General features: G+C 40.2%; 1 protein-coding gene across 16 annotated transcripts in view; it reads left to right on the top strand.

The window, feature by feature from the left end:
- Positions 1 to 12,154, top strand: part of Crem (cAMP responsive element modulator) — a 74,033-nt gene that overhangs the window by 8,678 nt on the left and 53,201 nt on the right. For 12 of the 16 annotated variants that reach the window (XM_021215170.2, XM_021215163.2, XM_021215154.2 and 9 more), the window contains exons 2-3: positions 1,415 to 1,512; positions 3,521 to 3,638. In XM_021215170.2, the coding sequence (XP_021070829.1) occupies positions 1,469 to 1,512; positions 3,521 to 3,638 (162 nt within the window). In that variant the 5' untranslated portion in view covers positions 1,415 to 1,468. Of the gene's footprint in view, positions 1 to 1,414; positions 1,513 to 3,520; positions 3,639 to 12,154 lie in introns of those variants that run through there. The other 4 variants (XM_029546847.1, XM_029546844.1, XM_029546845.1 and 1 more) reach the window with 2 other exon arrangements.

Raw genomic sequence — 12,154 nt, 5'->3', positions numbered from 1 at the left:
CCCCCCCCTTTTGAGATAGGGTTTCTCTGTGTAGCCCTGGATGTCTTGGAACTTACTTTGTAGACCAGATAGGCCTCCAGTGACAGATCTGCCTGCCTTTGCCTTCCAAGTGCTGGAATTAAAGGCACCCCACCTCCTTCCCTTCTTTTTTTTTTCGAGACAAGGTTTCTCTTTATAGCCCTGGCTGTCCTGGAACTCACTTTGTAGACCAGGCTGGCCTCGAACTCAGAAATCGGCCTGCCTCTGCCTCCTGAGTGCTGGGATTAAAGGTGCACACCACCACGCCGGCTCCTTCCCTTCTTTTAATGCAGGGTATCTTATAGCTCAAGCTGGCCTTGAACCCCATGGGTAGCCTGGGGTGACCAAGGATGACTCCTGATTCCCCTATGTCAACATCATGAGTTCAGGGATTGAAGGTGTGCCAATGTGTGGTAAGCTTGTTTGTTGCCTGCAGTTTTAAATTGAGGCCCAGTTAGGAGGGAGTTCTGGGAGCAGTGTGTCCATGGCTAATCCCTGAATTCCAATCCTTCTTTCCAGCTCTGAGATATACTCTTCTACATTTTGTTTTTGTTTTTTCCTTACTAGTTTAACCTCATTTCACATTGTTAAATGTTTAGAAATAAAATGGTTAAAAACTTTTTAAAAAAATGTATCATGCTAAATGTACACCTTTAATTTCAGTTCTTGGGAGATCTGCAGAGTTGGGCAGACTTCTGAGTGCCAGGCCAGTTTGGTTAACACTGCGAGTTCCAGCCAGCCAGAGTTGTATAGTGAAACCTTGTGTCAAAAAAAGAAATTAGTTTTATTTGTGTCTCTGTGAGTACAGCATATGTGTGCAGTGGATGATGGAGACCAAGGAGAGCATTAGATCTCCTGGAGCTGGCATAGCAGGCAATTGTGAGCCACTCAACAACTGTCTTTGGAAGAGTATAAGAGCTCTTAAATATTCTGCCATTTCTCCAGCTCCATACACACACGTGTGTGTGTGTGTGTGTGTGTGTGTGTGTGTGTGTGTGTGTTGTTTTCTTAGATGGTCTCATTGTGTAATGCTGGGTGATCTGGAATATATAGACCAGGGTGGCCTGGAACTCACAGAGTTCTGCCCCCCCTGTACTTCTCAAGTGTTAGGATTAAAGGTATGTGCCACCATATCTGGCATAAATTGATGTTTGAAGAATTATTTCAGCCTTTAATTCTGGTTTTTAGTTCTAAAGCTAGATTATTTGCCAGTGAGAGGCAGAAGCATGTGGATCTCTGTGAATTTGATCTAAGCTAGCCAGGATTGTATAGGAAGACTCCATCTCAAAAAAAAAAAAAAAAAGAATAATTTTCCTGGCTTATCTCTGAGAGATTTAATTTTTTTAAAGAATAAAATGTTATAACCTCCTAATTCAAAATTGTGATTTTACTGCAGGATAAATAAGGAAAACAGGGAAGGAACAAAGCATTGATTACACATGTAATAATAATGAGCAAATGTGGCAGGAAAAAGTATATGAGGACAAATGTAAGGTAGGTGGATATGCTTTCCTATTCTTTGGAAGGTCTTGCCTAGAGCTGAAAGTTCCAGGGATAAGCAGATTGTTGGTACCTGTGGGCATATAGGTCTTCTTGCGTAAATGTATATCTGTTGTGGTAACATGTACTCAAATCTCTTAGCCAACCAGCTAAGGTCTTCAGGATCTACTGAGTACTTTGCATAGTAGAGTATGGGATGAAGTTGAAATTGGTGTTCACATTTGGCTTTGCTGAGTGACATCCTCAGTCGAAAGTAGACATGCCTGTCTATGAGGATGGCTTGGGGGAATTACAGAATTAGAGGAATCGTCAGGGTCTGTATTAGTCAGGATTCTCTAGAGTCACAGAACTTATAGGTAGTCTTTATTTAGTAAGGGAATTTGTTGATGACTTACAGTCTATAGTCCAACTCCCCACAATGGTCAGCAGCAGCTGGAAGTCCAAGCATCTAGCAGTTCCTCACTCCCACAAGGCAAGCAGACGAAGAGAACCTTCCTTCCTTCTTCCAATGTCCTTATGTAGGTCTCCAGCAGAAGGTGTGGCCCTGATTAAAGGTGTGTGCCACCACACCTGGATCTGGGATTTGCTTTGTCCCAGATGACCTTGAACTCAGAGACCTCCTTGCCTTAGTCTTCTGGGATTCACAGCCACTATGCCTCAAGATCTCCATGCCAAGATCCAGGTCAGAAACATTTTCTCCAGTGTTTTGTAAATCAGAAATCTTCAAGTTTTCTTTTGGTTACCCTCAGAAAATACTCTGTTTATCATCACTTGGATTTGTCTCAAAAAAGGACATAAATTTTCTATGCCTTTTTGGTAAAGCTACTTGAAAATAACACATTTTGGCCCAGGCCAAGTGTAGCTCAGTTGATAAGAGTGCTTGCCTAGCATGCATGAAGCCCCAAGTTCTAGCCTTAGCAGCACATAATCTGGGCACGATAGTATAGACCTCCAGATATACAGGCAGGAGAATGAAGAGTTCAGGGTCATCTTAGGCTACATACCAAGTTTGAGACCAGACTGGGCTACCTGAGACCTAATATTAAGTGGGGAGGGGGCACTAATGAGTCATTTTTTTCTTATTCAAGGATAATTTACTTATTTACCTGCCTAATTTGATTTTATAAGTTGGCAAGACCTCAAACAACAAGCTTACTAGTTAATTGAACACTTTAATTATAGTTTTAAAGCTGTCTTATTTTTTAGCTAGTATTTGTGAACTGTGTGCTTTCTTTTCTTTTCTTTGAACCTAATTGTTTCCTGGGTGTCCCTGATAGATTTTTAAAAAATGTTTTTCCTTTTTAAATTTTGCCTACATAGTCTGCAATGTGTTGCCCATGTGACTCCATCCTCAGCAGCCATCATCATTTCTGCCTGTGTTCTCAAAGCATTTCATATGTAGCATGCTCCACATAGTTTAACAAGTTACTTGTCCTTGGCTTTGTGGTAGGACTGTGATCTCAGCACTTGGGAGGCCAGGACTCACAAGTTCAAAGCTAGCCTGGCCTACACAGTGAGATCCCATCTCACAAATAGCACCTTCCACTTCACCCCTATCCATACATATGTCAGATACTGTGATAGAAGGTGATAAGAAAAGAGAAAATATATGATGTGGTGTATAAGTGTGTGTGTATGTGTGTGTGTGTGTGTGTGTGTGTGTGTGTGTGTGTGTATGTATGTATGTATGTATGTATGAGGATTGAACTATACCATCTTGGGGTTCGAACTCAAGTCATCAGGCTTGACAGCAGGCACCAGACAGTTAATTCCCATAAAATACATTACAGTACTTCCTTAATATACTTTGAATTTATTGAGTAGAGAATTAATGTCAGAGTATTAAGGTTCTACTACAAAACTTATTTCTTACTAAAATCAATAAAAAAAGGTAGTATAGGTGGCTGCCAGAAGTGAATGTCAGAAAGTTAGGTAGAAGCAGTAGTCAATATTTCTAGATCATTCATTTATGCCTCAATGGGCTTTTCTTTTTGTCTTTTAGGCAAATGACCATGGAAACAGTTGAATCACAGCAGGATCGAAGTGTAACACGTTCTGTGGCAGAGCATAGCTCTGCTCATATGCAGACTGGCCAAATTTCTGTTCCTACTCTAGCTCAGGTAGGCCATAGGCAGGTACAATGAAAGTTAAAATGGAAATGAGAATTGTGTGAAGTTTTTTTTTCCAGTTATCTTAAATATAGCCATATTAATTGATTTTACTTTGATGAGAAGACATTTTTGCATTGACCCCTGACACAAACTCCTTTGTAGCTGTAAACTCCCAAGTTATTACTTGACTAGTTGCTAATTCCAAGTATATACAGTTCTAATATCATAGTTATTAAAGTTAGTGGAAATTTCCTGTTTGCCCATTATGTATTTGTCTTGATCTTTATCTTCCTATCAGTTAAGTTTTGAAATTTTTATTAGTTTTTTGAGAATTTTATATACCATATTTTGATTATATCTACCCTTCTTCTAGCCCCTCCAATTCCAACCCCCCTTTCCCTACCTTCCCAATGTTGTGTCTTCTTTCTATAATTTTTTTTTTCTTTTTTGAAACTCGACCTCACTGTGTAGTCGTGGCTGGCCTGGAGCCCACCATATAGACCAGCCTGGTCTTGAATCCACAGACATCCACTTGTCCCAGCCTCACCAGATCCAGCCATTTCTAATCTCTTAGCTTCTGTACCTCTGCCAGTTGTGGGTATTTGTCAATTTCCACCTATTACATATAGAAACTTCTCTGATCAGGGTTGAGAGCTGCATTAATTTATGGGTATAATGATAAGTCATTAGGAGACAGTTTAATACTATGTCCATTTGGCAGCAGAATGGTAGTATGTTCTTGTCTAGGTTCTATGACTTGTCTAGCCACAAGCTTTTGGCATGACAGAGGTGCTAGGTATAGCTTCATCTTATCCAGCAGGCCTTACATTTAACCAAAAAGTGGTTGTTTGCTTCCATCATTTTCATCCCACTATTGTACCAGTGAATATGTCTTTTCAGGCCAATCACTATTGTAACTTTCACGGTTCACATCTGGGTAAGATTTTTCTCCTTTAGTAGCTTGAATAGCAATTTTGCAGCATATGGAAGCTAGTCTGTAGGGATAAAGCTTTCAGGTCACTACTAGATTGGTATCTCCATTCTCTATGATTCCACTATGTGGTATTTTTAGCAATAGAGTCTTCTGTCTTGTTTTAAAGGGTTATCTATAGGTTCTATTGGGTCTCACTTGTCAACAAACCCAAGACAACTAATCCATTCATAGTACTGGGGTTATCTTAGTTACTGTTCTATTGCTGTGAAGAGACACCCTGACTAAGGAAACTTAGAAAGTATTTAATTTGGAGTTTGCTTACAGTTGTAGAGGGTTATTAGTCATCACGGCAGGAACCATGGGGGCTTTATATCTGGATTTTTAGGCATCAGACAGAATATGAGACTTGCTGGTGTAGGCTTTTGAAACCTCAAAGCCCACCCCCAGTGACACACCTCCAGCAAGGCCGTACCTCCTAACCCTGTTTACTGCTCTGTTTGCAGCATGGACCTGGGCATGGGCATGGCACGGGCCATGACTGAAGACCTCTTCAATAGCCAACTTTATTCAAAGATAGGATAATATATACTCTGAGGGTCAGAAAGAGTTACCTGAGTAAAGCATACTATTATTACAAGTTCAATTTTCATGTGGTAAAACATGTTGTTTCATAGACACATATAAACAAATAATAGCAGCTATAATGAGTAATCTGAAGTGAACTCACTCTTGTCCTTGGAAAGCACATTCCAAGAACAGCCCATGTTATGGAGGAATAGACATTATAAGAATCTTGTCTTATTTACTTAGATTCTTCTCACAAGGTCTCAGAAATCTCACATAGCTTCATTTCATGAACTGTGTTCTGATATCCCTTCCTCCCCCTTTATTATCAGGAGTCACAGAATGGTTTTGATTTGAGATGTTGTAGACAAATGTAATTCTCATTTGATGCATGAGTATCCTATAAGCAAATAATCTATAATATTAGAACAGTGGAAGCATTGTCTATAATACTGTGCCATCAAAAACTGAGACCCAAACTATGTCCAGGACTATTAGTTACATTATTATGTTGACCACAGAAATCTAGAGAATAGCTTGAAAAGAGACCCACATGGTTAGTAGTTCTGGTATCTGGTAAAACATAAGCCTGTATATGCCTTCTAATAGGAATACAAATGTTATGCTGTTCTATGCAATTAAGAAGTGATTTAAATCTCAAGGAAAAATTAAACACAGCCCCCTCTCATAGACTCATAACCTCATAGACTCAATAAAACTCATAAATGAGTCTATTATGGTCCCAAGGTCCCAGAGTCATTAGTAAAGTAATTTCTCCTTTGGGTGCATGGGGCCTTAATTTGGCCCCAGTTGAGCAGGCTTGACTTTTGAATATGGTTGATACCTTCTTTTGCCCTTCAGCTGTAGGTTTGCTATCTTTATGGTGATTGCTACTGTGTCCTTGCCCTCTGCTGTTTTCTGGGGCTGGCAGATGGGAAGACGAATCCATAGTGTTTCAGTGGGTCCATCTGCAATGACAGATGCATATCCACCCCTTCCCTGTTTTCTTCTGGAGAAGAAATGTTGCAAGTTAATGCATCAGCTTGCTTATTATCTTCTGCAAGTAAAACCAGAGGGAATAGGGTATGCGAGAGTATGAATCTATTGCTAGAAATAATTCTACAATAGTAAACAGTCTGAAATAATACTTAACTAACTGTAAAAACTGAGTCAAAACAGCCAGTTCCATCTGTTGGGCTGAGGAAAAGGAAGTATTAATAGAATAATGAATATCTGGGCCATCGATCCCTCTCATACTAGTAGATGAGCCACCAATAAAATTAGTATCTGCTTGTGGAATGGGAGAAGGTTGGACAAATTTTGTGATTACAAATTCAGTTCATATGAGAAAATCCAGGGTTTGCTAGCTGAATAATGATTTCCTAAACTTCTACAATAATTTGCAAATGAAATTTGAAAATCCAGAGTTGTGAAACAGTCTTAAAAAATGATTCTTAGTTAAGGGTAATGTAATACAACAAGGACAAAACCCATGTAATTGTTGACATCTGGTTCTCTCCTGCTTTATGAACTGAGCAATTAGCATTTAATGGCCCTTATGGTATAAAGAGATCCATTCCAAAAGTTTATTCTCCCATGCTATAATGTCTGTAGGAGACAGTTTAGTGGGAAAAATAAATAAATTTAAAGGCAGTGAAGGATCCACATGAATCACAAATGCTTCTTTTAGTTTGGATTCAAATAGCTGTAGTTCTTTTCTTGCTTCTTGAGATAATATGTAAGGAATGACCAATGATGCCTCTCCTTCTGGAGTTTTATACATATTGGTTAGTGCAAAATTAAACATTATGATTTTGCTGAAATTGCACTGAAAATACCAAGTTCCTGCGCCTGGAAAAGAATTGGTAAACAAATTCCATTTTCCTGCAGTGCCCTAACTTGCCTTAATTATAAAGGTAGCTTTTTCATAGGTTTTCCTAAATCCTTGTCAGAAAGGAGAGAGAATTCAAGATTAGGTTGATTATTAAATTCTCCACCACTCAGGGTCATTTTCAAGCAATGGAGGATACATATCTAAAGGAGGCTCCAGTAAGGGAGCTGAGGGAAATGGCATAGTTGCTGGTGGATTTGGTTTTACTTTCGAGCCTGAACTGGGAAAATAAAGTTCACACCTGAGTAAAGTATACAATCATAAGGACGAGCTGTGCATGACAAATACACCTTCATAGAAACATATAAACAAATAATAGCCAGGGGAAAATCTCTTTTGCCAATTTTAAGGTTTTTGTATTCATTCAAGATATTGGTCATAAGTATTTGGACCCAAAATTGAACAGAGATCTTTTTCCCTTGTTATTGTTGCCTCTTCAGTATTGTTTCAAACACTGTCCTGTACTTCTTTATCTAAAGTTCCTTCTTCTGGAAACCAGGAATTAAATCATAAACAATGTACAAGTAATCTAATAGTTGTGATTTTGATACTTGTCTCCTCCTTTCTTTAAGGAATGATGCAAAAGCTTGACATAAGGCAAAGCCTTCCCTGGTTTCTGTTCCATTATGCTCACTCACTCCTTCTGTGAGGGTCCCCACTCTCTTATTTCATAGCTGACTTCAGCTTTCTGATTCCTGGTGCTCTAGCTGACAACATGAACCTGGGAGAGCAGGGCCTGAGAGGTGAACTAAAGTCTCATGAAATAGCCAACTTTATTAGAGCATCAGATAATCTAAACTCTAAGGGTTAAGAAGAGTCACTTGAATAAAGTATACAATCACAGGACCAGCTCCACATGGCAAAAACATGTTTTTCCGTAGAGGCATATAAAGAAATAATAGCCAGTTGCAATGAATAATCTGAAGTTGGAGGGGCATGAAAGCACATTCCAAGAACAATCCATATTATGGAAGAATAGAGGTTACAAGAATCTTGTTTTGTTTACTTGGAGTTTTCTCACAAAGTCTCAGAAGTTTCCTCACACAGCTTCATTTATGGATCGTGTTCTGAACCTTTTTAAACAGTCCACCAACTGCGAATCAAACATTCAAGCATGAGTCTATGGGGGCCAATCCTTTTTTTTTTTTTTTTTTTAAAGATTTATTTATTTTTATGTATATGAGTACTCTGAAGCTGTTCAGATAGTTATGAGCCTTCATGTGGTTGTTGGGAATTGAATTTCGGACCTCTGCTCCCTCTGGTTGGCCCCACTCGCTCCAGTCCAAAGATTTATTTATTATTATAAATAAGTAGCTGTCTTCAGACAAACCAGAAATGGGCTTCCATATCTTATTATAGGTGGTTGTGAGTCACCATATGGTTGTTGGGATTTGAACTCAGGACCTTTGGAAGAGCAGTCAGTGCTCAGTGGTTAGCTGAGCCATCTCACCAGCCCCCTATAGTGGCCATTCTTATTCAACTCACCACAAGGGCTTTTATTACTGTATGATGTCTAGAAGGGGTGTTGTTACCTCTATCAAAAAGAGAGGTTGTTATTCTGTATCCCAAGATGATCTACAACTCACAATGTAGTTAGTACAGGCTGACCTCAAACTCAAGGTATTGTTTCTACTTTAGTCTCCCAAGTCTTAGGATTCCAAGAATGAGCTACCACATCTGGCTTCAGTTAGGTCTTCAACTTTGAAATAGTTTCATTCAGAGAATGATCATACACACACACATACACACACAGACAAACCAAGTACATTTATGAATTTATTGGTTTAGCAAATACTCAGCAAAGTTAACAAATTCTTAATATAAGTGTTTAAAAGAATACCTTCTGAACCGGGCAGTGGTGGCACATGCCTTTAATTCCAGCACTTGGGAGGCAGAGGCAGGTGGATTCCTGAGTTCGAGGCCAGCCTGGTCTACGGAATGCGTTCTAGGACAGCCAGGGCTACACAGAGAAACCCTGTCAAAAACAAACAAACAAACAAACAAACAAACAAACAAACAAAATCCTACTGAATCTTGGCAGCATTCTAGATACACAGATTTGTAGCTAGCTTCTGGCTTTAATAAAGCTTTTGGAGTGGTATACTAGTTACCCTTCTGTAGCAGTACTTTTCATAAATAAATCCCAGCTGCAGGCTCATTACCTGCCTCTATGTTTAACTTCCTGAATGAAAGACACACACACCACCTTTTTTTAAAAACAATTTTTATTAGATATTTTCTTCATTTACAATTCAAATGCTATCCCGAAAGTCCTTTATACCCTCCCCTTGCCCTGCTCCCCAACCCACCCACTCCTGCTTCCTGGCCCTGGCATTCCCCTGTACTGGGGCATATAATCTTTGCAAGACCAAGGGGCCTGTCTTCCCAACGATGGCCAACTAGGCCATCTTCTGCTATATATGCAGCTAGAGAAACGAGCTCAGGAGGTACTGGTTAGTTCATATTGCTGTTCCTCCTATAGGATTGCAGACCTCTTCAACTCCTTGGGTACTTTCTCAAGCTCCTCCAATGGGGGCCCTGTGTTCCATCCAATAGATGACTGTGAACATCCACTTCTGTATTTGCCAGCCATTGGCATAGCCTCACAAGAGACAGCTATATCAGGGTTATATCAGCAAAATCTTGCGGGCATATGCAATAGTGTCTGCATTTGGTGGTTGATTATGGTATGGATCCCAGGATGGGGCAGTCTCTGGGTGGTCCTTCCTTCTGTCTCAGCTCCATACTTTGTAACTCCTGAAGTAGGTATTTTGTTTCCCATTCTAAGGAGGGACGAAGTATCCACACTTTGGTCTTCCTTCTTGAATTTCATGTGCTTTGCAAATTGTATCTTAGATTGTCTAAATTTCTGGGCTAATATCCACTCATCAGTGAGTGCATATCATGTGAGTTCTTTTGTGATTGGGTTACCTCACTCAGGATGATATCCTCTAGATATCCTCCAGGAACACTGTGGAAGAAGAGTCAGAAAGAATATAAGATGGCCAGAAGTGTCCTGTAGCTCTGTCCTCCTAATGGAAACATTCTTTCCTAGAGTCTAGAGAGAGGCTCTTTAAGTTGAGAAGCTTACAAAATTATATGACTCAAAAGCTCAGAAAGTTATAAGGCTCCCAAGTCCCTTTCCCAAGGTCATATAAGCAGTAAACAATTGTCAGCAGAGAGGATCCTCCGTAGAACCAGTCTGTAAGTTGGACAAAGACTTCTAGGGATATAAATTTTAGTGAATTATCACCCATACTGGTGTGGGCTTTTCAGTGATACAGCTCCCTTTAAGTAACCGCAATAAGCTCCATTGTCTTTGTTATTCATGCAACAGGAATAAAAATATGTGCTTGTTATTTTGAGTCTGGCTAGTTTTATTGAACAAGTTCATCTCCAGTTCCATTCATTTTCCTGCATGTCTTAGGGTTACTATTTCTGTATTGGAACACCATGACAAAAAGCAGTTTGGGGAAGAAAGTATTTATTTGGCACTATATTTATTTACATTTTAAATGTTATCCCCTTTCCTAGTTTCCCCTCCGAAAACCTCCTATCTCTTCTCCCCTCCCCCTGTTCACCAACCCACCCACTCCCACTTCCTGGTCCCTATATTGGGGCATAGAACCTTCACAGGACCAAGGGCCTCTCCTTCCATTGATGGCTGACTAGGCCATCCTCTGCTACATATGCAGCTTGAGACATGAAGTCCACCATGTGTTTTCTTTGGTTGGTCGTTTAGTCCCAGGTAGCTCTGGTGGGATTGCAAGCTTGTACAACCACTCTGGAAATCAGTCTGGTGGCTCCTCAGAAAATTGGACATGGTACTACCGGAGGATCCAGCAATACCTCTCCTGGGCATATATCCAGAAGATGTTCCAACTGGTAATAAGGACACATGCTCCACTATGTTCATAGCAGCCTTATTTATAATTTCCAGAAGCTGGGAAGAACCCAGATGTCCCTCAACAGAGGAATGGATACAGAAAATGTGTTACATTTACACAATGAAGTACTACTCAGCTATTAAAAGCAATGAATTTATGAAATTCTTAGGCAAATTGATGGATCTGGAAGGTATCATCCTGAGTGAGGTAACCCAATCACGAAAGAACTCACATGATATTCACTCACTGATAAGTGTATATTAGCCCAGAAACTTAGAATACCCAAGATACAGTTTGCAAAACACATACCGCCTTTATCTCTTGATATCCCTTAAACAGTGCAACAGCTGGGCCACTTCCTAACATCTACCTCCTGCCGATAATCCCAATATATTACTTACTAAAATCTATATTCTATCATGCCTCCCCTGGACCCAGAGGGCTGCCCAAGTGGGCTGCACTCTCCTGGCTTCTTCACATCCAGCTATGCCTCCCTGTCTTCCACCATTCTCAGGCATGGTGTCTCTCCTCTCCTTCTTCCGGCATGGCCTGGTGGATCTCCTTCTTCCTCTTTCCTCTCTGTCTCAAGTCTGGGAATCCTAAAAGTCCCACTTCTGTCTGCTCTGTCCAATCATTGGTTGCTAGCATCTTTATTTACCAATCAGAACCCACTGGGGGCAGGGTCCCTCAGTTTCTTATGTGCTAGCACTTGGGTAAGCAGTTTTGGGGACCAAAATTAATGTTATAATACAAGCAGCATTAGGCCAAATCCACTTCCTATGACAAAATACTATACCAAGTCAAGCTAAGGAAGAAAGATTATTTTGGGCATATGGTTCTAGAGTGGTAGAAGTCTGCCATGGCAGAGTGAAGGAATTGGTAGCAAGCAGCAGGTGTGGTGGCTGGAGCAAGATGTTGAGAGTTCATATCTTGAACAAAGCGTATAGCAGAGTGTGAATTGGGAATGGCAGGAGTCTTTAAACTCTCAGAGTCTGCCTCTAGTGATTTACTTCCTCAAAAAAAACTACCTCCTACATGTACCCAAATAGTGCCACCGATTGGGGCTAAGTGTTCAAATAAATGAAACTATGGGAAACATTTTCCTTTAGATCACCGTGAGTAATCAGATAGAACCTCGCTGAGTAACATAGGTGTCTCAATAATTCCAGTACATGTGAAGTGCTGTTAAATGCTGTATATAATACAAAAAATAGAAGGCACAAGCAGAGGGAATAGCTAGCTGACTAGG

This window comes from Mus pahari, chromosome 15 (assembly GCF_900095145.1).
Source record: "Mus pahari chromosome 15, PAHARI_EIJ_v1.1, whole genome shotgun sequence".
NCBI classification, from domain to species: domain Eukaryota; kingdom Metazoa; phylum Chordata; class Mammalia; order Rodentia; family Muridae; genus Mus; species Mus pahari.
Note: the sequence above shows the minus strand (reverse complement) of the source record. Positions and strands in the feature narration are given on the sequence as shown.